Source organism: Diadema antillarum, unplaced genomic scaffold (assembly GCF_040938485.1).
Source record: "Diadema antillarum isolate AM-2024a unplaced genomic scaffold, OU_Dant_1.0 scf00000028, whole genome shotgun sequence".
In the NCBI taxonomy this organism is placed as follows: domain Eukaryota; kingdom Metazoa; phylum Echinodermata; class Echinoidea; order Diadematoida; family Diadematidae; genus Diadema; species Diadema antillarum.
This window is the reverse complement of record NW_027270917.1, coordinates 5345612-5369382: the sequence shown is the minus strand read 5'-3', so window position 1 is coordinate 5369382 and position 23771 is coordinate 5345612. Positions and strand designations below refer to the sequence as shown.

General features: G+C 40.1%; 2 protein-coding genes across 2 annotated transcripts; both read left to right on the top strand.

Moving 5' to 3' along the window:
• The first annotated feature begins 1786 nt into the window (after positions 1-1786).
• On the top strand, positions 1787-11500 carry LOC139736101 (GPI ethanolamine phosphate transferase 3-like). The gene is made up of 7 exons (XM_071646841.1): positions 1787-2571; positions 3106-3271; positions 3958-4173; positions 5464-7084; positions 7707-7903; positions 9546-9734; positions 11309-11500. Exons 1-7 carry the CDS (start codon positions 1787-1789, stop codon positions 11498-11500), a joined length of 3366 nt encoding a protein of 1121 aa, XP_071502942.1.
• A 7278-nt stretch (positions 11501-18778) lies between these two features.
• Positions 18779-20142, top strand: LOC139736088 (pyruvate dehydrogenase [acetyl-transferring]-phosphatase 1, mitochondrial-like). The gene has a single exon (XM_071646840.1). The coding sequence runs from the start codon at positions 18850-18852 to the stop codon at positions 20140-20142; it is 1293 nt and encodes a 430-aa protein (XP_071502941.1). The 5' UTR covers positions 18779-18849.
• Positions 20143-23771: the final 3629 nt, after the last annotated feature.

Here is a 23771-nt window from a genome sequence, read left to right as displayed (position 1 = left end):
CCCCAAGTGGCGTCATGCATAGTAATGCCTCAAGTTCATTATCAAAATTTGTTTGATTAATTTGTTGACTCAAAGTGTTACTCAGTATAGTAACTCACAGGTTAACCTGGTGAATCATGCCCGCCAATGAGCCACTTAGACTTTTATTGTCAAGGTACATAATAATTCTAATGTTTTATAAAGTTATTTAATTTTCCAAAGTTTTATCCAGTCATATAAGTACGTATTTTCTGACAATCTTATTTTTACCTGTCAAATTTCAGATAATTTTCATAGTTTATTTTGTTATCCGATGCTTTGATGAAAAATTGTTCGAGCCACCAAATTTCATCGTAATAGAACCACCAAAAATGCAATTTGAATAATTATATTCATTGAATGTCATAATGTAAAAATCATTTGAGATGAGATATTAATGCAATAAATCGAAATATTAAAAACCAAACCCTTACATGTTTGATTTATTTCGGAGGGGGGGGGGGATTCAAGGCGATACATTTTAAACTTTCTTATTTTTTTAAATATCATCTATATAATAATAAGGAGACCTTAAAAAAGGAGTGATGTCCCAAGTGATTGTAACCCTCCCATTCAAGCATTTAAAGTATAGGCTATCAAAAGAAATTCATGACTCATATCGCATGGTTAAAACTATAGGAAAACTTGCATTTCACTTTCGCAAATGGAGATTCGATCTATGCTGTATAGAGATCACGTTATCGCGATGAGCATTTATAAAATTATCTAATTATATCAAATGTTTATAGAAAAACGTGCAACATTTGTAATGACAGTGCAGATAATTTATATAGGTGCCAATCTGAGGGACCTTTTGATTTTTTTTTATTCCAATTTTAAACAAATGATATGGCACTGCCATCTATAATTTCAGGTATAAATTTGCATACATGTTTCTACTCTGTTATAGGCCTGAATGACTGCAGGTGGTTCCCCCTCTGGGCGTCTTCCAGGGCGATGTGATGCTCTACGTTGTCTCTTGAAGCTGTTTTTCAAATATTTATAGGTCCCTACTGTTACACCGTCTTGTTCAACATTTCTTCTTATTTTAATAAACGTGAATGCCGCTTTGCTTTTTTTTTAATTTGTTGATTTTTTTTTCATGATATATTTTGAGTCTTGCTCTAATGTCTTAACCTCTTTGTTTGTGATCAATGAATATTCCAAGAAAAAAAAAATAAATTGGTGATTTTGGTAGCCCGAAACGCCTATACTCCCTAAAGAAAGAAAAAAAAAAAGAGCCTTAATTGATATATAAATCAGGTCTCCAGTCATGCATTCAATTTCATTGCCCACTCTCTAAAAAAAACAAAAAAAAACAAAAAAAAAAAAAAAAAAAACGAGTTCACTCTTAAAGGAGTGAATACAAAAAAGACTTAATTTGGAGTGAATCTGGAGTGAATTTTGAGTGAAAATGCTAATTTTCACTCGTTTTAGAGTGACCTCAGGGATCACTCCAAAATCTTCGAGTGATCACGCGTTTGATCACGTACATTTCTTGTCGGCAGGTACGTATTTCACGTTACACTAATAGGAATCATGGAAACGAGGTTGGTCTGGGATTTTCCCAAGCCATACACGCACCCACGTGAACTCTCTGCAAAAAAACCTGGGAACTAGGATAAGTACGTGCAAGCACTCCCTCGCGCTCGGCAGCGGAAAACCTCATCAACGTGATGGAAAGCTGTCCAAAATACTAGGGGAGTATCTATTTCATGCCTTACTTACGAATTTAAGAATGTAGTTGAATAGTAATAGACTTCTAGCCATGAATCTTTCACGGGCACTATTTGCCACACTCATTTGGATCTCATTCCTGTACTTTGCAGGGATGTACCTGTTCACCAAAGGTTTTCTGCTAACTCGTGTCGAAATAGCAGAGAAGAGCGAGAATGAATGCTCCTCTCACGCCGGAACGTCGGGCACGGAGTCTGCCAGCAATAGGGGTCAGGAAGGGGCAAGCTGTAAGCAACCAGTCCGGTTCAAAAGAGCGATAGTATTGCTAATCGATGCGCTTAGATACGATTTTGCACTCTACAATCAGTCTATTTCGCTGTCAGACGCTACTCCTTTTCAAAATAGACTACCAGTGATACATGAGATGGTTTCCAAACACCCAGATCAGGCTGTATTGTTCCGCTCACTGGCAGACCCTCCGACCACAACTTTGCAGCGGCTGAAGGGCATCATCACAGGAAGTCTTCCCACGTTTGTCGACGCTGGGCAAAACTTCGCCAGCTTCGAGATTTCAGAAGACAACATCGTCGACCAGCTCGTTCGGGCAGATAAGAAGGTCGTCTTCATGGGCGATGATACGTGGATGAATCTCTTCAAAGACAAGTTTCACAAGGCGTTTCCCTTCCCGTCGTTTAACGTGAAGGACCTGCATACTGTGGATGAAGGAATCCTCACTCACCTCTTGCCAGAAGTCAGGCGGAAAGACTGGGATGTGATCATCGCCCACTTTCTGGGCGTCGATCACTGCGGTCACTGGCTGGGCCCTTATCATCCCTCGATGGCCAAGAAATTGAGTCAAATGAACACCGTCATTGAGTGAGTAAAGTTGACTTCTCGCAATCTCGTCAGCTAGATCCTAATTTTTGAGCTCATTTGACTGAATTAGTAATATTTTCTTAAATGTGAAGGCAAAACTAAATGATGTCACATGATTCAAGGACCTCAAGTCATAATAGATAGTTGACAGTGGTTGAGGGCTATATACTGCAAAGGTACCCAAAAATGTGTTTCAGCAATAATTCAAAATAATGACAGGTCTTTCTTATATTTCTGTATGTAAGATGTCACACTAACATTGCATGACACCCAGTTAGGTCCTTTTGTTTTAGTAATTCCCAAATCTTCTGTGTGTTCTGCATTAAGATCAAAAGTTCAAATCTATTCATGTTGTAATTTTCTTTGTTGTGTTATCAACCACAAAGTTCTAGATACATTCAATGTAGATTCAATGCACACAATTTAACAATCCTGTTCTTACACAGAATCTCACAAAATGTACAAATGAGCAATTTAAGCTTGCTTATGTGAATCTTTTTGACGCAACTGTGGATATTTGATGATTTTGTCTAGATCTGTCATGCAGAAATTAGAGGAGGACACCATCTTGTTTGTGCTTGGTGACCATGGGATGACAAAGACTGGAGACCATGGAGGTGACAGTCTGGAGGAACGGTCTGCTGCCCTCTTTGTGTACAGTTCGCGACAGTTTATTGACTTCACAGACATCTCTGGAAAAGTATGAAAATGTATCAATTCACTTCTATTCAAGATATTTATTTTAGTGTTATCCTATTTGGTGTTAGTTTTGGTTTGCCAAAGTCAAACTGCTTGAGGATTTTTAGATATGTTTTATCTTTTTTAGATGCCAAGATGTCATCTTCATACTTTTTCTCAAATCTGAATCTGAATTTCCTAACTAATTCTGTATTACAGGTATCAAGCAGTCTTAGTATGGTATTGTACATTTTGTTGTGCACTCATGAAAGAGATCAGAAATTTGAGTAAAAGTGGGTAGAGATCCCTTGAGAAAATAAGCTTAAAATCGATGTCAGGGATTAGACACTAATACAGAAGAGTTCTGTTATTTCACATCTCAGGCATTGATATGCAAAACATGCATTTATGAAGAGAGTGATGTGGGTTAGGTTACACTCTGAACATAATTCTTAATTTGGAGGAAAGATTGTGAATATTTCGATCATTCCCAGCTTTTAATTTAATGGGAGTTTCCTATTTTTCTTGATAATTTTACTGTACATGCACTCCTATGGGTGCTGTTCTTACTCTCTTACTTTTTGAGCCAAATCATCCCTATCATCAGTCAGGAAGATTGGGAAGTCTGCGTCATGTACCACGGTAATCTCTTTATCCAAGGGTATCATGTATTCATGATTATTTCTTTTTTCCTTCTCATCACTGCAGAAGATACCTGATACTGTCTCCCAGATTGACTTTGTCCCAACACTCTCCCTCCTGCTGGGGGTTCCCATCCCCTTCTCCAGTCTGGGATCTATCATTGCCCCGCTCTTCAGTCTCGCCCCATCGCCTGCAGACAGTGAGAGTGAGTCTTTGGGTCTGCCAGCTCCTTTGCTGAAGGGGTTCCACCGCGTGGAAGCACTCAGGACTAATGCTCGGCAGGTAATGGCAGGGGATTTGATCAGTCTGCTTGCAGCACACTTCCACTCTTTTGCTTGATGATTGCTTTGCATCTTTTATTCTTTCTTCTTTTAGTTTCCAAGCCAGACCTGCCAAGAGATTAATTTGCATTCTTCAAATTTTGGTTTCCAAGAAAAACAAAGAAGATTGGAAATCCAAAACTATCAATCTTATGAAAATACTTTTCACTTCCAGTTTCACTTCCACACCATACATGATGCAAAGTTGTGGCTGCAGCATGATTTTTCTTCCATTCGAGTAAAAATACTCAGTTTTGATTTTCCATACACATAAGACATGTAGTTGTAGAATAGAAACTTTGACAGAAGTTAAGAGGGCATAACATGATACAGACGTGTAAATGTCCATTATTGTGTTAAAATAATGTTTATAGTTTACTAAAATTCTTAATCCCCAAACAACAAAATTGTATGCATACATACCAGTATATGAATTGTTTCACCAAATTGTATCTGCGAATTTTAAGTTTTTGATGATCTACATGGCTTTCATCACTTGTGACGTTTAAATGATTTTATTATGTGTGTAATTTCCTGCTCTCAGTTACCTGCTATAATATATGTGCGCCTCCTGACTAAGAAATAGAAGCTGGGATATTGTCAAAATGTGATAGGCAGGACCAGCCATATCGACATGGCTATGATGCAAGCAGGGTTGTTGTGAGACAAAAAAGAAATGTGATATCAACTAGAATTGCTAGTTCGCTTCCTCATGATCAATATTTGTATCATGTGCAGTAGTTAGCATTTTCTGATGCAAAAAGTCAGTGTTGGACAAGGTTTGGCAAAATGTGTCCATTTATTTGCAGACCCCTGGATTGATGAAGGCTGACTTGTGATAGCAACAGTGCTTATTCGCTCAATGTGTATTAGTTTCAGTACTGGGCAAACTAGCTGAGATGAGTGTTAGTTTGCTATACAATGGACTCCCGTTGTAATGAAGTCCTTCGGGACGAGCAGTTTTCTTTTGTTATATCAAAATTTTGATATAACCGAACAAATAAACAATAAGAAAACATAGAGTGGATAATGTTGCTGCCTGAATTTTTACTTCGTTGTAATTAGAATTTCATTACAACCATGTTCGTTATAACGGGAGTGCACAGTACATTGTTTATACATCACATACTCTATCGGTGGTTCGAGGACAAAATTGAATGCAGTAATCAGTTTTTCATTGTACAATGTATGATTAAAAGCTTCTCAGTTTTTGATGTTATTCCTATACAAACTTTCATACTTCCTGTTGCAGATTGACCGGTACATCAAGTCGTATGCAGAGGTGGCAGGGGAATTCCCATCAGATGTTCACAGTGGTTTGAGAGAATTGTTTGAGGAAACAGAGAAGAGATTCCATCATTTCACGAAATTAATCGACAGTGGATCTCTGGCAGCGATTATCCCTGGTTCCCTTGATGAGATGGAGGAAGACTACAAAAAGTATATCGTTGGTATCCGGGAAATGTGCCATGGGGTGTGGGCGAAGTTTGAGATGGTATACGTCTATGAAGGCATGCTCCTAGTGGTCTTGGCCATCGTGGCTAGTATTGTCATTGTTTTCATGCAGCAGTATGCCGATGCCGATCAAGCAGATGCTTTCCTGGAGAGCCTCCTGCAGAAGATACTCTTATGGACAGGGTGTGCCCTCATCGGTGGTATCTTCCTCAGCGCGACAAGCCTCCCACGTGCTACTACCCTGGTATTCATCCCTGCCGTGGCATCGGTGGTTGCGCTGCTGTTGCATCTCGTTGATGAAGTCTCCAGTATTGATACATCCAAAGTGTGGAGATCTTGCACCGTGTCGTCTCTGCTGCAAGTCCTCTTCGTGCTCTCCCCTCTCCTGCTCCACAGTGCTCTCCTCACGTCGGATAGCTTTGTCATCAACGAGGGCAGAGCTGTCATCTTCCTCGTGCAGTCTGCCATCTTATTTCCACTCCTGGCCTATTCTCTGCGTCGCTACGACACATTCTTCGCTGACAAACCTAAAGGCAGAAGTGCTTTCAGCTTTGGTAAGCTGATACATGGCCCTAACCTTCGTGTGATTCTCTTGGGACTCGCAGCGATGACGTGTGTGAGATTGAGCGGCGTGTTTGTGTCGTGTCGGGAGGAGCAGTACTGGTGCACCCCTTCAAACTTCCTCCAGTCCCTGTCGGCTTTGCCGTCAGAGTTGTCAGACTTCCGCGGCCATCGCTACTTACTCTCCATCGCATGCATTGCTGCCTTGCCATCTTTCCTCATCTACTTTCTTAATCGCCAGGGCAACCTGAGTGGTAGTACGGGACAGGTCCATGCCATCCGCTATGCCCTCCCTCTGGCAAGCATCTGTATCTGCATGTATTGGGGCCAGCAAGCAATACCCCTGAAGATGCAGGAACAGACTCCCCCATGGCAGCAGGTTGTGTTTCCACAGATTACGTACGCCATGATCGTAGCAGCAGCCATCACGCAATGGGTGTGGCCACTCAACCTCCTCATCGTAAGGAGGACCCGCAGTACAAATAATACCCCCTCCACCAACAATGCGGTCCGTCCTACTAGAGGGGACCAAGGGGAAGTGACCCGCAGGACAAACAACTCACGCCACAGAGACAACAGTACAGCCACAGAAGAATCGGATTCGCAGCACAGTAATGATAGGGATGTAGAGGGTGAGCCTCCACCGCTAGTATATGGACTAGCAAATGTCTTCAGTGCCTCGTACCTGCACGTCACTGTGGCCTTGGCTCTCCTGATAGCAGTCTTGAACTGTGATGGAGTGGCTCCATCTGTCCTTCTTATGGTCATAGAGGGCCTCCTTTATCTTGAAATCTATGCTGGCACAAGAAGAAAACAGCTTGCTCCCCTCAGAGCAATGTCTAACTTGTACAGGATAGGTAAGTCTTGAATGTGACGTATATGACGGAAGACATGGCAATAACTACCCTCATGAAGGGATTGTTATTCTGTCTACATTCGTGCACGTTTTTCGTTTTGTTTTGTTTTCTATTTTGTGCCTTCCCTCCCCACAAGTCATATCATACTATAATATTGCACATGATTCTAGGATATGCTTTCTGACATTTGAATTAGGATTGAAAATCAAATCAGGAGCTGTTGTTGAATTTATGAAACCTGATATCAAATGAGTAAGAAATCACAATTACGAAAAATCACATGCAATCAGGGATTATTAGGAAGTGATGGTTTGATTAGTGTGAGCCTTGCAAGGATTTAATATCTACCATTCTGTCTTGATTGTTGTGTGCTGTCACTGCACTGGACTATAAGCATGGTTTCAAAGCCAAGTCAATATGTATGTGCATGACACTGACAAATGGATGGTTGAAAGATTGAATGGAACATAAATGGAAGTTAACATTTGGTATTAAAAACACCATTTTAATTTCAGTACAGAAATGATGAATTTCAAGAAATGCAGTGTTTGGTTTGATTTTTCCAGTGCACCTCTGAATAAGTACGTGGTAACTCTTGGTGTGAATTTTACTTGTTTTGCAGGGTTTTTCCGTGTGCCGTGGTACGTGACGGCAGGTTGGTCAGTCATGGCAACCCAGTATTTCTTTGCCACTGGCCACCAGGCAACCTTCACGGCCATCAAGTTCGAGTCAGCATACACAGGCTTCGATGGAGACTTCCCTCGCTATTTGTACATCATTCCTGCCACCCTTGTCAGCTTTAATACTTTTGGTGCTCAGGTACATCCACTCTTATCTCAAGAAGGCTGGTAGTGCTGAGTGCATGTTCATTTTTATGAACAAAATCAAGTTAGCCTTACCGTCTTTTACATTTCATTCAGTATGTATTTGGCACACTGTGTACTATAATTCAGAGGGTGATGTTGACGTGTGACACAGTTACTCACGAGTTCAATAGTGATGGTACAGTTAAACTCGCATAAGTCGATCTTCTCGGGACTGAGCAAAACACATCGACTTAGGCGATTTTCGACTTGTGCGTAAGTCGAAAAAAATCGACTTAACAACAGTTACACCACACGTACATTATGTATAAATGTACGTACATGTATGTTGTCTACTCTGGAGCCGGCTAACTTTGCATGGACAGTGCATTAGTATTTCCACAGGTCCGATTACTTTACACCCTTGTTAAACCTTGGGGAAGTGAATATGAACGATATTTGAGCAGTGATTGATTCCAGTTTACCATACCGTGGCTTGAAATGCGTGTAGAGGTGTAATTCTGATTTATCCGTGCCCGTAACTTTCCCCCTACTTTCCGCTTTGAAAACTCGGCAGCTTCATCCATCCACTGCACAGCGCAGACTGCAAACATACACAGACTATACACCGCCCAGTCGCTGTACGCACAACTATACACAGCCCAGTCGCTGTACGTACACTTGTACGTAGCGCGACAGGGCTGTCCAGCGGACCTCCAAACACGAAGAGAGTTCAACAATCGCATGCGATCGCTTTGAATTTTGATACTTTAGATCATTTTTTTTTTTTGTCACCTGTCTGGTCGGGCTAGGTCTTATGTAAACAAAAACTGGCGTCTCGTGATTTTGACAGTGATTTATTACACAATAAAATCTTATTCGACTTAGGCACAGCGAATTTAATGGTTTTTCTGTGAAAGTGTTCTTGGAATTTCATCGACTTAGGCGAGTATTCGACTTACAAAATTCAACTTATGAGTGAATTAATACACGTAAGTCAATGGGGAAAAATCGGGACTTTTTAAAATCATCGACTTGCGCGATTATTCGACATATGCGATGTCGACCTAGGCGAGTTTAACTGTACATATATTTGGGAATAGGGTGATGTCCTGTGCAACATGCCTGTCCTACTGTTTGGGGGGAGGGGGGAGGAGGATTTTGAGGTAAATTCATTCAAAAAAATGATTTTCCCCTCATCAGGTCTGTTTGAACAAAAAAGAAAAATAGAAAGGTGATTTGCAGAGAAGATGCATATTCAAAGTCTATAACCAGGTTTTACAAAGGATGTTAAGATACAGCTAACTCTACTGCTGTCAATCTCACTAATTGCTATCATGACTTGCAGCTCTAAATGTCTTCAGTGAATGATGACTGAACTGAGCTCACACTGCAGTGGAATTGTGCATGAGGGTATCTGAATGAGTTCTGGCAGGATAAGGTTGATTGTGCTTATCACGAAATCTACATACCTTTGAGTCATCGTTACGGCAGCTATGCATCATGACGTCGTAAATGGCCTTACATCATGACATTGTAAGATGTGGTGGCACAAGATGACCAACAAATCTTCCCATTCACATATGAAATAAACTCTTTTAACTCAATCTATAACATAAAAACCTAGCCCTTTTCCCCCCCTCTTTCATCTATTCTAGATATTCTTTGCAGCCACCCTCCCCCTCATCCTTATTTGGCCTTTCACCCGAGGTCTATGGGCAACAGGTCAAAAGGTCAACTCTGAGGAGGAACAGCAGGGGGAGCTAAACCTGCACACATACTCAGCGGAAGCCACAAGGGCGCTCTTCCAAACTTGCCTCATGTTCCTCGTATTCCAGGCCTGCGATGTAAGTACCACGGCTTTTCATTCTGTATTTATAGATCCTTTTCCTTTGTCTATCGGCAAATAACATAACAACCATTTGGAACAGTCCATTTCCCCATTTCCCTCCCCCCCCCCCATGAAAAGGAAGTAATGGAAATGAAACTCTGATAGCATTTATTAGGTTTAATAGGAATTGACACAAACTTTTTTGTCTGGCGGCCCATTCAGGCCACAAAAATCTGAAATATTAGTGGCCCAAAAGAGATATGTAGTGGCCTGAAATAAAAGCAAAGGTAACTATACAATTTGAATTTCAATTGCCCGATTGGCCACCAAAAGATAAATTTGGTGGGCTGACACCAATTTTTAGTGGCCACACCAATTTTTAGTGGCCTCAGGCCACTGGAAATGTCAAGCTCCGGGTATATCAATCCAGTCATAAGTTCATGTAGTGATCAACTAAGCTTTCCCTTTTTCTTGTGTGTGTGGCCAGTACCAGTATAGCATGCCACTTTCTTCACTTATTGGTGCAAATCTCCAAAAACACAGTGTTTTGAATACAGTCAAAATTATAACACTGCATATTTTCCTTCTCTCTTTTTTGTCCCTGCCGAACGAGTTCGAGCAGGGGACTATGAAACGGGCTCCGTACGTGTGTGTGTCCGTCTGTCTGTCCATCCGTCTGTGCGTCCGTCCGTCTGTGCGTCCGTGTGTGATCAAAATGTTCAAAATGCTACTCCTTCGCCATTTCTAACCCGATTTTGATTCTGTTTGCTTTATATGATAGCACTACATGGGAGCTTTGAAACTTCTATACAGAATTTCAGTTGTGACCTTTGACCTTGACCTTTGACCTATATTGTACATTTTGCTTCAAAATGCTACTCCTTCGCCATTTCTAACCCGATTTTGATTCCGTTTGCTTTATATGATGGCACTAGGTGAGGGCTTCAAAACTTCTACACAGAATTTTGTCCTTTGACTTCTTTGACCTTTGACCTTGATTTTTGACCTATACAACTCTATTGTACATTGCCTACAAAATGCTACTCCTTCGCCATTTCTAACCCGATTTTGATACCGTTTGCTTTATGTGATGGCACTAGGTAAGGGCTTCAAAACTTCTACACAGAATTTTGACCTTTGACTTCTTTGACCTTTGACCTTGATTTTTGACCTATATTGTACATTTTGCTACAAAATGCTACTCCGCCATTTGTAACCCGATTTCAATTCCGTTTGCTTTATGCGATGGCACTAGGTGAGGGCTTCAAAACTTCTACACAGAATTTTGACCTTTGACTTCTTTGACCTCTGACCTTGATTTTTGACCTGTATTGTACATTTTGCTACCAAATGCTACTCCTTCGCCATTTCTAACCCGATTTTGATTCCGTTTGCTTTATGTGATGGCACTCGGTGAGGGCTTCAAAACTTCTACATAGAATTTTGATCTTTGACTTCTTTGACCTTTGACCTTGATCTTTTTACCTATATTGTACATTTTGCTACTAAATGCTACTTCCGGCGGGGACATATATTACGCACCGCGTAATTTCTACTTTTCCTTGTTTTTTTCTTGTCTCATCTGACCAGCTTATGGGTACCATGGTTGCGGCAGCCATCTTGCGCCGCCACCTGATGGCCTGGAGCGTGTTTGCACCGAGATTCATCTTCCAGGGCGTGTCCTTTTGTCTTGTCACTCCCACCGTCCTCATCACCTTCCTCTTCTTTACCAACATCAAGAGACGCCTTTCGCGCTGGGTAGAGAGCATTGCATCTGACTGATGGATACTGCCTTATCCTTGCCATTGCATTGTTGACATACCTTTAAATCTACTATCTATCTGAGTTTGACTTTCATAGAGAGTGTAAGATGAAACAAACACGATACTCGACAGTGTAATTTTCATCAACACATAAATGATCAATGAGATTTAGCCAGTTTCAAGGTACCACATTTTTTATCAAAGTACAATGTACTTGGGATAAATATCAGAACTTGACTTAAAAGTGAAGTGAGAGAATTATACATGTAAAAAGGCACACAAATAAGTACAACTTAGATTCTGGGGATTACCGAAATATTGAAATCAGTCACACCTGGGGGGCGTTTCATCAACGAGTTCGTCGGAGTTTTCACCAACAAATTTGCTATCAGCCAATCAGACCAAGGATTTCATTAGCTTTTAACAGTTGTCAGTGTAAATCCTTGCGTCTGATTGGCTGATAGCAAATTTGTCGGTGAAAACCTCCGACGAACTCGTTGATGAAACGCCCCCCTGGTAGGCCTATATAATGTGCTATGTCAAAAGGCCTACCGGTGAACGATAACTGACCACTGATAGACTGAAAATGCCAACATAGCACTCTGGCAGACGTGAGAGTACAAAAACAAGGGACATCAAGGGCTAAAAACAGAGCCGAGCCCCCCCCCCCCCCCCCCCCCCCCAAAAAAAAAAAAGAAAAAAAAAGAAAAAAAAAAAGAGGAAAGTTATGTAAACTTAAAGCTTCACAAGTTTCCATGATACAGAAATCAGTGATACCTGTACATAATAAATTGCAAATCACAGGTTATGATATCATTTTTTATCATGAATATGCAAGTTCATACAATCATTACACAGTGGACTTCCATTATAATGAAGTCATTGGGACCGGCAGTGTCCTTTCATTCTATTGAAATTTCATTATAACCAGACAATACATAACAGAGCAGATAATGCTTGAATTTTTATGTAGTTGTAACTGGAATTTTATTATAACTGTGTTTGTTATATGATTTCCATAACATTTTCTGTGTTTCACCAACTGAAGAATTGTGAGGTTATGTCATCATTGCCACTTATTTGCACGTTTAGTCGTGATGAATGTCACTATTCGTTGTTGCTATGTTCGTTTGTTTCAGTTTTTGTAAGTTACTTTTGAACTAGGTCTGTGATAACTACTTTGTGTGCAATGCGTGGTAAAGAGGTGTGAAGATTTATGTGTATTTTAGCTCCTTTTTGGTCATATGTGCAGTCCTGTTAATTGGGCACATTTCAATGTCAGCTAGGTAGCTATGATCTGCTGGCGTAAGTGTAACACTTGTAACACTAAATGGCTCAGGAGTGTGTGATGCTCCATAGGCTCATCATGTTTGTGAAATTGGATGCAAAAGCTATATTGTGCCTCTGTCTTAATCACCAAAGAGTTTAATGGGAACTGGAATGCCACTTTCGTGATGTACTTTAAAACTTGCACAAACAAAGGAAAGCCAAGGGCCTTATAGTTGACAATGTTTCAGTGTGGGAACAAGTTCTGAGATGCAGGAGAGCAAGAAAACAGGTGACTTCTTCACTGCTCAGATCCAACAAAGATCAGTTTGTGCAGTATGTGTTTAATAAGAGCACAAAAGAACAAAACAAAAATGACCATGACAATGGAAAGCATTATGATATTGTTAGATAAAAAACAAGCCTGTTTAATGGATTTTTAAGAGATGTACTGTTCATGTGTGTCACAAACAATGTAATAAAAAAAGACACAACAGTAATACATACAGGACTACCCAAAAGATGTTGATCATAGAACAAATCAGTTTTCATTTCAATCATTTAGAATGTAACAAAGCAGTTAAACAGGCATTACATAATCCACACATTCCAGTGTGTTTTGCGTGTGAGTCATGATACAGTAGTCAAGGCTCAGGGAAGTTTGCAATTATTTGACTGTAGAATTTATGTTGGACAGGGAATAATTTTCTTGGTATCACATCGCAATTTGCTATGCATTTTTTGCACCACTGCTACACAAACTAACTTTTGTGTAGCAGTTTTTGAAAATTATTCCCTGTTGGATACCTTTAAGCAATTACCGGTAGTTACATCTTTTTCAGTACGATACATAAATTCTGTGTTGTGTGGTCAAGTCTTGGTGTGTGATTTCTTTGAAGGAGATCTCAGTTGTAGGTCAACCTTGACAATGAGTCTTATGTGTACCTAGTCAATTGATGGAGATAATTCCCTTATTTGTCAGTTTGAAGTAAAGTGGTAAAACTCGAGACCATGTCACGTTGAAATAAATGGCAAAACTGTCTTATTACGATTATTGTCTCAGCTCTTACATGTACCCTTCATAAACTGTGGTGTGACACAGATTGTGCAGACCAGAACTAAATATGATGTTGTATGTATGCATTCTCTTACTTTGTGTCTGAAGTGTGTTTGTACACATGTACTAGGTGTTTCAAAAAACATTTTCCACTTTTGATCATTAATAGTTCAAAAACTGTTCATCCGGTAAAACTGTAATTGATATGAGTAATAGCTGAATAGTGTACAATTTTGTTGGAGGTGATTTGAATGTGAAGGCATAAATCAGTTTCATTAAATCTAAGATTGATTTTGGAGTAAGGTTTCAGATTTTGGTCAAATTTTAATCCTCTGTACAAAAATTGAACTTTGCACAGGAACCAATGATGTGTATGTGAGTGTGTGCTGACAATGGTCCTGAACAATGGACATGCCTGAAACACCTGTTGACTAGGCGTCAGTCTTGCACTCCCAGGCACATGAATGCATAATCAATAATTCATGTGGATTGCCCTGGGCACTGCTAGTCTGGATTCATGCACGGTAAAGGGTAAAATGCACGCACATGGAAAAAGTAAGCACATGTTTCCATGTGCTTGCAAACACCACATTTTAGAATGAATAAAGACCAGCTGTGATAGTGGAATTTCTCATGAATAAATAATGAAGCATTCAAACCTTGGCCATTGTTCAGGACCATTGTCAGGGTGTTAACCACATACTCCCATGCACACCCATTGACCCCTGTGCAAAGTGAAAGTTTTGTACAGAGGGTTGAAAATAGAGCAAAATCTGGAACCTAACTCTGAAATTAATCATGGATTTCATGAAACTGATTTATGCTTTCATATTTAAACCACCTCCAGCAAAATTGTACACTATTCAGCTATCACTCATATCAATGACAGTGTTATCTGATATGTAGTTATTGAATTATTAAGAATCAAAAGTGGGAAATGTTTTTTGAAACACCTAGGTCTAGTACATGTAGTTGTGTTGCTATCACTTTGTGTAGTGTACAAAGTATAGGCCAATTGCCTATACAGCCTACCATACTTTGCATGCAGGACGAAAGTTGCCAAGTGTACTAGTACCTTACCACACGCACCCATGATAACACACAAAGACACACACAAACGTACACACACACACACACACACACACATGCACAACCTTACACCAACCTGTGGGTTACACCTTCCATTGCTTGTAGGATTGTTCTGTGTACCCCCACAAGTTAGTTTTCTGTACCCCAAAAGCTTCAAGCCATCAATAATGCTGTATTGTTCCTTGTCTGCAACAATTTGGCTTGTTTGAACACGCACAAACACACACACACAAACACACATACACTTTTTAATTTCCTTCCAATGCTTCGATTACAGAACAATCATTAAGCCAAGCATTACAATTATATTCTCTGCAATATAAATTGATAAGAGAGATGGCAATTGTATGCAAAAGCTTGAGAACATTAGCATACTAGTATCCAGAGAGAGAGAGAGAAAAAAAAACAAACTTACACATACCAAACTTGGGATTTGCATAAAACAAAAACTGCCCATAGCTTGGCCCCTACCCACCCCCCCCCCCCCACACACACACACACATGTATGTCACTTCATACAAACACTCTAATTTTCAAGTGTTGGGTTTTATCTTTTTTTTCTTTCTTTCTTAGCGTGATCAATAACACATTTGCCTGATATAAATGAAAATGAACAAATATCAACATAAGTAATCAGCAATGAGGTGCACATTATAATTTTGATGGGGATGGAAGAAATGAGACATAATAGGTGATGAACATATTGGAAGGTAGAGATGGGGACCCACTAAAAAGTGAAGTTTGTAGATTGTGAGTCCCAGGGGTCCAATCAGTTACAATATATAATGTAAACATAAGAAAGGAAAAAAATACACTCCCATAGCCTCCCAGTGCCTGAAATGCATCAAATCTTCCTATTTACTATATCATTGAACAGTTAGGTTAAAGGGACTGTACAGTACTGGTTGAGGTGGGGATTCATGTTTTGAACATTCCTATGTGAGATACTGAGAAACCTCTAATAAAATATGAAAGAGCATGTAATTTTAAGAAGGATTCAACGTTTAGTTGATGAAAAGTTGGTTTTCAAATGGCCGAGATATCCACACACACAAAAAAAGTGATAATGATAAAAGACTACAGGCCACGCCTTTTATTATGATCTGGTTGTTTCACCTTGTTTTTGGATATCTCAGCCATTTCAAAACCGATTTTCATCAAATAAATTTTTGATACCCCGTAGAATTGCATGCTCCTTGACATTTCATAGAGTGATTTCTGAATATCTCGCAAAACGTTAAAAGTAAAATCCTCACCTCGACCAGAACTGTACACACCCTTTGATAATTGAAGAGGTCCCTTGTATAGCCATTTGAATGGTTTACCAATCTGCATTTCTGAGTTCCATCAAATCTTTGAAAAATATCCTGCTACAAAACTTGAGCCTTGGAACAATTCCAAAATATCTGTGAATATTCTTCTGTGCTTTGATTGCAATAAATAAATAAATAAATGCAGTGCATTTGTATGTCTGCATCAGCAATCATGTTCCCTTTTTTTAGTTAGGGAAGCCTTACTACATGTATTAAGCATGTTAAGATTAATTTTGTCATAATATCTGCAGGAATATATATGTATTTCATGACAAGCCTTAAAGTCACCGAAAAAGTGAGATCCTTTACAACAAAAAAAGTTTACTAAATTCGTAGTTGTGCAGAAAATAAAAATCAATAATCCTCCTACAGATCTACTAAACTGCAATCAGAGTATGAGCCTCTCAACGCATTATGAGTATAAACCAAAATAAGTCTCTCTGCTTGAACAAAAATGCAGAATTGATCATCTAGTTTACCTTTTCAAACGATATTGCCATTATGAAGTCAGAACATTTTTTTTAAATCTCTTAGAGTGCTCATTTTGGAACTTTAACTGATGGAGATAAATGATATGTGCAATGAAAGTGCAATTCTAATGTTTTAGTAAATGTCATTCCCCAATAGTACATTTAGTTGGATCTCTCTTTTTCCACCAACTCTACTCATATATCTTTAATAATGAAGATAAATTCCTATATTAGTTTCGGTCTTAATAACTCCCCAAAACAAGAAAACAAATACAAAGCAAAACAACAAATCTCCTACATCTTCATTATCCTTCCTATGAGCACTGATCGAGTTTGTGTTTATCTTTTTTTTTCCATTTCTTCTGAATTTGATACGCTGTACTAGTCTGCTCACGTTTCGAAACTTGAAAAGGCAGAGGAATACATGTGTATACTTGAGTTTTGTTTTTAACATTTATGATCATGTTATCGGCACGCATCTTTACTCTTTACAGTTTCCTTTGATCAGCTCTGCAATATTAATTTTTAATTGCATGAGGTAAGATTTTCATGACCGCTAAAAACAGAAAAATCAGCTGCATGCTTGTTGATGGTAGCGCGGCCCTATCTTATAAAAATCATAACTTTTTTATAAGATGGATTTGCATTCAATCGCAAAGTTGCGACTGATTTGAATCAATCACAAGTCTTTGGTGTGGTGGTGGTGGTTGTGGTGGTGGGCGGGGTGCGTTTTTTTTAAAGACGGCACAGATTGGGGCATGGCGCGTGTTAAACCTATGGGAAAAACGTTGGGTTAGGGTTTTTGGTTATGGTTTTGGTTAGGGTTAGGGTTAGGGTTGGGGTTAGGGTTAGGGTTAGGGTTAGGGTTAGGGTTAGGGTTTGATGGTTAGGGTTAGGATTAGGATTAGGGTTAGGTTTAGGGATAGGGTCCCCGATAGATTTTTAGTTTCCCCAATCTGTGCCGTCTAAAAAAAACACGCCGCTCGGGGTGGGGGTAGCGGTGGCGGGAGCAGATCACGTTCCATTGATCATTTACCTACAGTGCGTCCGTATTGCAATTGCGTAGCGCAGATCTCGTGCAGTGGTCCGTCCGTCCTGATTGGTGGAATGCTTACTCGTAGTCCCGTGCGTGTATATGTATGCTGTGTGTATGTGTTGCATGCCGCAGTCATGTATTGCATATTTGGACGTCTTGCTGCGGACGGAGTCAGATGCCTCGCAAGTAACTGCTGCATGACAAGGGAATTGCCTTTCTTTTCGCATCAGGTTGACCGATATGTTTTCCCCATTTTCTAATCGGTAAGATTGCATTGCATCGTCTGCACGTTTTGAGACATCTGGATTCAGCCTCCAACAACCTTTGCTTCAGACCTTCCTTTCGCGACAGATATCGTGATTGTCGGTGGCCCTCGCTCTGCCCGGATATTCCCTGCACTCGCGGCGACCCCCCGGTACGCGCCCGGTACAGCCCGCCGGTCCTCGAGGGCAAGGCCTTGTTGGGTGCAGCTACACAGCAGTCGGGCAGAATAGACACAGATGCAGACTGTGGCTTCAAGCTTCAACCACCTGAAACGAGAAGATCAATCAAAGAGATAAAGGTCTAGACTCTATAGGGGAGCATCGGTGAGAGTATCATAAGCTGAGGCCGAGGGAACTGCTTCGCTGCCAGTGGGAAAGTCCCATGATGTTGAACTTGTAATTGAGTGTGCTACTGTCTGTAATTTGATTGACTGCTGAGCTGAGACTCATTGAAATGGAAGAGTGAAAACCCTGTGCTTGTCCTCTGCACTGACCATGTGGTGAATGCTGCTAAAGACACCTTTCTCCAGTAGATCACATGTACAGTAACCATACAATGGCCCAGGTCATCTATAATGTACTGGCTTGTCCTGGTAAGCATACAAAATTAACTCTACTTTCATCTCAATGTTGTGGCTTTGGAAACTTGTGCAAACGACACTTTTTCAACTCTTCCAGATCCACTTCAAAACAGCTGATGATATGGAGGCAAATTAGCCAAAGAAGTGCAAACATCTTGAGTGCAGATCAACTTCGAAGGTCATCCATCCATACAAGAAAGCTGCTGCAAGTGTACGGGGATGAATATCTGTGGCAGCATCGGACGTTGTCATCAACATCCACACTATTCTTCCCATGGCACTCCAGCCCCGTCATGACCCCAGAGCAGACCAGTGAGATCCTTCAGCAGAATGCTGTGAGTGTGCATTTTGAAGAAGAACCTAAACGCAATCTTTTGCAGAGATTTGATAGCAATCAGCTCTTTTCCAACAAGCCAGGTGAGGATCGCCGAGCAGTGGCAGAATGTCTTTTCACGGATGGTATGCTGTTTGGTGTCTTTGATGGTCATGGCGGGACTGCCTGTGCCCAGGCGGTCAGTGAGCGCCTCTTCAACTACATAGCAGCAGAGATACTTCCCTTTCAGTTGTTGCCCCAGATCCTGAGGCAGCTGAAGAGAGGAGAGCTTCAAGATCTAGTGAGATGGTACAGGCACCCAAATGAATACCGACTGCAAGTGACCGCCAAACTTTATCATGACAGTCTCGTACGCTACGTGCAAGCAAATCTCTCAGTAGATATTGTAGATGATGATTGTGTTGCAGATGTTCTGAAAACAGCCTTTGATCGTCTAGACAAAGATCTGTCGACAGAAGCGACACGTGCAATGACGGAGGAGTTGGGTATAGAGCCCGTTTTGAATGCAGTGGCAGGGTCATGTGCGTGTGTGGCCTACTTGCAGGATCGAGACTTGTATGTTGGAAATATTGGCGACTGTCGAGCGGTGCTTGGTCGCAGCATGGGAAACGGCCAGTGGGATGCCATCCGCTTGTCTGTGGACCATAATGCCCAGAACACAAGCGAAGTGGAGCGCATCAAATCTGTGCACCCACCAGATGAATCGGCTACAATCATCAAGAACGGACGGCTGCTGGCAGAGCTGATCCCCCTTCGAGCCTTCGGCAACATCCGCTTCAAGTGGACCACCGCCATGCAGCAGAGACTCCTCCGCTCCGCCATCGGCTTCATCCCTCCCAAACACTTTCACACGCCCCCTTACCTGATTTCCACGCCGGAGGTGATGCATCACCGCATCACAGATGACGACAAGTTTCTCATCCTCGCCTCCGACGGCCTTTGGGACATGCTGTCTTGCGAGAAGGCAGTACAGCTGGTAGGTGCCCACATGAAGTCCATGAAGGCTTCGGGCCCCTACAAGCCTCCATCTTCGCAGAATTTGGGGGACATCATGGGCAATCTCAAGGAGAGGATGGACATTCTAAAGTCCCTGGACACTAATTCAGCTACCCACCTCATCCGCTATGCCCTCTGTGGCGTAGCAAATGGCTTCGACCTGAACCGACTAGCGCAAGTTCTCAGCCTTCCTGATGCCACAGCCCGGCAGCACAGAGATGACATGACAGTGATAGTTATCTACTTCAACTCTTGAATAACCCCTTATTTATTTAGCGTAGCTGTGACTTGTAAGGTGACACTTGTAGTGTGCGTTTTAGATGTTCACATTGCATTCTTATTGGAGTGTGTGTTTAACTGGACAGTGATATAAATTTGTCAACAACAACATATTTCTGCATGTACTTAGTGGGCTGCCTTGAGCATTCATGGAAGAGGAAAATAAGAGTGAATAAAATTTAAAGGACAAACGAAGACAAATCAATAAATCGCTAAGTTTCATCACAGTCTCAAACACAGCAAAATGCTGTTGAATGCACTGTAAAAAGAGGGGGGGTGACACCTCACTTGTAACATACAACTGTAAAGAAATTAGAATATATATTCGTTGAGTTGTGATGAAAAACTCCCATATTTACTTATCATTTTCCTTAGTTATTTCTAGCAGTTTTGATAGCAAATGTCTCAACAGGAATGGAGTTCATTCTTTTGCAAGAAACTCTTCATGTGTAATCAAAATAATCTTTCCTATGTACCATATTAATTTGCATTGTGCTTTTCTTTTGTACGCTTCATATTTTTTTTTTTTTTTTGGGGGGGAGGGGGAAGTGCATAAATTCTTTGCATTTAGGTCTTAATTGTGCTAAATAAAAACTTTATATGAAGTAACTGGTATTTTAATTCTTGGTACATGTATTACTGTATATGCACAGCTACAAAATGTCCATTATGCTGAAATATTTACCTGTAAACAAGACAGGTTGATGAAGGAGACAGTCTTCCTACTTCTTACAATTACAGGCATTTCATATCGAGGGCAAATGTTATGCAGTTGGGTGATCATGAGAGGGGACAGTACGAAATGATGCAGGCAGGTTATGATTGGATGCAACATTTTTGCCTTTCATCTTCTGACTTGTGTCAGCCATATCAGGGAAATTCATGACAAATATTATATTGTAGGCCTAGACACGCATAAGAGATAATTGTACCATACAGTGCACTCCCGTTATAACGAACATGGTTATAACGAAATTTCGTTATAACGAAGTAAATCTTCAGGTCGCAAAATTATCACCATTAAAGTCTATGGTAAAAAATTCGCTTATAACGAACACGGTTATAGCAAAATTTCTGTTATAACGAAGTCTTTCCCGAGTGCCACAGACAAAGAAAAACAAAAGAAATATGCTCCGTTATAACGAAATGCGAATTGCTTTCGAAAATATGTAGCGGTACTAAGCATTTATAGCGTCTCTGCATGGGTGAACGCTTCACACCACTGTGTTCGCTCCTTGTGTCACGCACAGTTTCTGAGGGGACCTTGCGTTTGTTATTGTGGTACAGTTATCCTATCACATTTCACATAGCTTTCCAGTGTGTGATGAGTATTCAGCAAACTGACTATGATATAATACGTGGTTTCTTTGTTTTCATTATATATTGTATTTGTTCGGTTATAACGAAATTTTGTTATAACGAAAGAAAATTGCCGGTCCCGAGCATTTCGTTAAAACGGGAGTGCACTGTAATTAGTCAAGACTGAAAGTACAGTTTATACTGTGAATGATGAGACCTTTTTTTTTTAAATAATCTCAAAGTTTGTCTCGGTGTTCTTGTGCTGAAAATGGTTTTCACAGCCTCTCTTCCACTCTTTGATGTAGCATCCAGCAGTGTGAATTGACAATTACTTTTCTTTTCATTATTTTTTCTGAAGGTGTGATGATGTAAGCTGTAGGTTGTGCTGGATCTTCTTTCTCTTTTAAAGTGGACTGTGTTGATGTGTATGGACTCTATACACCAGGCCCCAAATCATTAAGCTGTGGCGACTGGATGCTTGAATTGCTTTCCCATCCTAAAAAGACATGTTGGTACGCGCCTATGTAAGTTTGGGGGGTGGGGGAGGGGGATGGAATTTTCCCAGATTAGGATGATAGTTAACTATTCAATAGGCAAGTCCTCTCAATTTTCTCCAGTATTTTATTAGATTAGTGTCCATGCTCCATCTTCCTTATTTGGCAGTCAGCTAACTGAGAATAACAGTACAGTATTTGTAGCCACTGACAGAGCTACCCTACTGAAAGAAAACAAATAAATAAATCAACTTGCTGATACTGTACTGTCCATATGTGTTTATTGTGGTAATCACAAACAGGTACATGTACATTTGGCCCAAGAATGTCAAGAGGTTATTATATAGTTACGTGTATCATGATCACATATTATATGGGGTACATTTATTGCTGACAAGAGCTCCTTGGTGGTACTTGTATGTTATTGATTAGATCACACATTGCACTACGCACTGTATTCAAGGACCCTAAGAACATTTTTCTTTCGTACAGGTCTATAAATGTAATTTGTACACAATACAGGAACCTGTACTGCAGTACAAAGGAATCTCATTATAACAAGGACCAACAACCATGACAATTATCTTGCATAAGTTTTTCACTTTTAACAAGGTACAAAAACAATGAAATATAAAGAGTTGGGACCTCCTTTATGTCCAAGTCAAATGAATTTGCATTGTTTGCCTTTGCAACCAAATCCTGCCAAATCTGATCAAGCATCTTGAAGAAAATTAAAATGAGGTTACTTTCCTCAGAGGGGCCTTTTGGGACCACCCTAGACTGAAATTCTGGTTATTTTTTTTTTCTTGCTTTTTCCCCCATTTTTTTCATTACAGTCAAACCTTGCTTCTAATAGCTCAGATATAACAAAACCCTCTTATAACAAGGTGATTTTGCAGATCCAAGCTCCTTACAAATGTATATGAGTTTTATTGTTAAATGAGCTCAGCCCCATTTTTAAACATTTTAAAGCAAGTCTGTCATCACATAGAGCAAAGTTAAACCTTTCTATTAATACCTCACTTGTTACATGAAAAGGAATATTCTAGAAGTTATGTTTAAAAATATCCTCATTTTCCTATTATTTCCTTTGTTTTTTAGCAGCTTTAATCACAATTATCTCAGTTTATCAAGAATGGAGTTAGCTCGTTTTGCAATGAAACTCTTCATATATTGTACCTTCTATAGTGAGAAACATGATATAACGAGGTACAAATAATTGTCACAAGTTTTATAACAAGGTAAACCTTTCCTGTATACTTTTGTATTTTGCTACTTAAAAGTACAGTACAATTACACACATTGGAGAATGCTTCTGTTACAAACCTATATTGTACTTAAATTTTGGCATATTTCAACCGAGCCCAGATTTAAAGTCTATTGGCAGAGTGGATGCGTAGGCCCTACCCATTGTTAGGATTATACTGCATGTTATTGTAAAGGTTGCTGTGAATCGGTGGTTTGTGGTGAATGTTGTCATAATCCTTCTGCTTTGGTTGTTGTATTTTTTGGCTTTGCTTTGCTTGGCTTTTTCCTCTCACAAACAAAGTGCCAGCATATTTACAGTCACATTCATATTGTTGTATGACATGAATTCTGTTCAAAACTACAGTTTTGTAATTAAACACTTCTGTTTTTCAAAGAAAAGGTAAAGGTGTACTAGGTACTCATGGCTGCACTTGACTGAATATAGAAAAAAAAAAGTTATTTATGGATTGTATTCTTACAGGACTTGTGAAATTTACAAAACAGAATCTCCTGTGTATTATATCTACATGTAAAGGCATGAATCTTAATGCCAGTGGTACAGCAA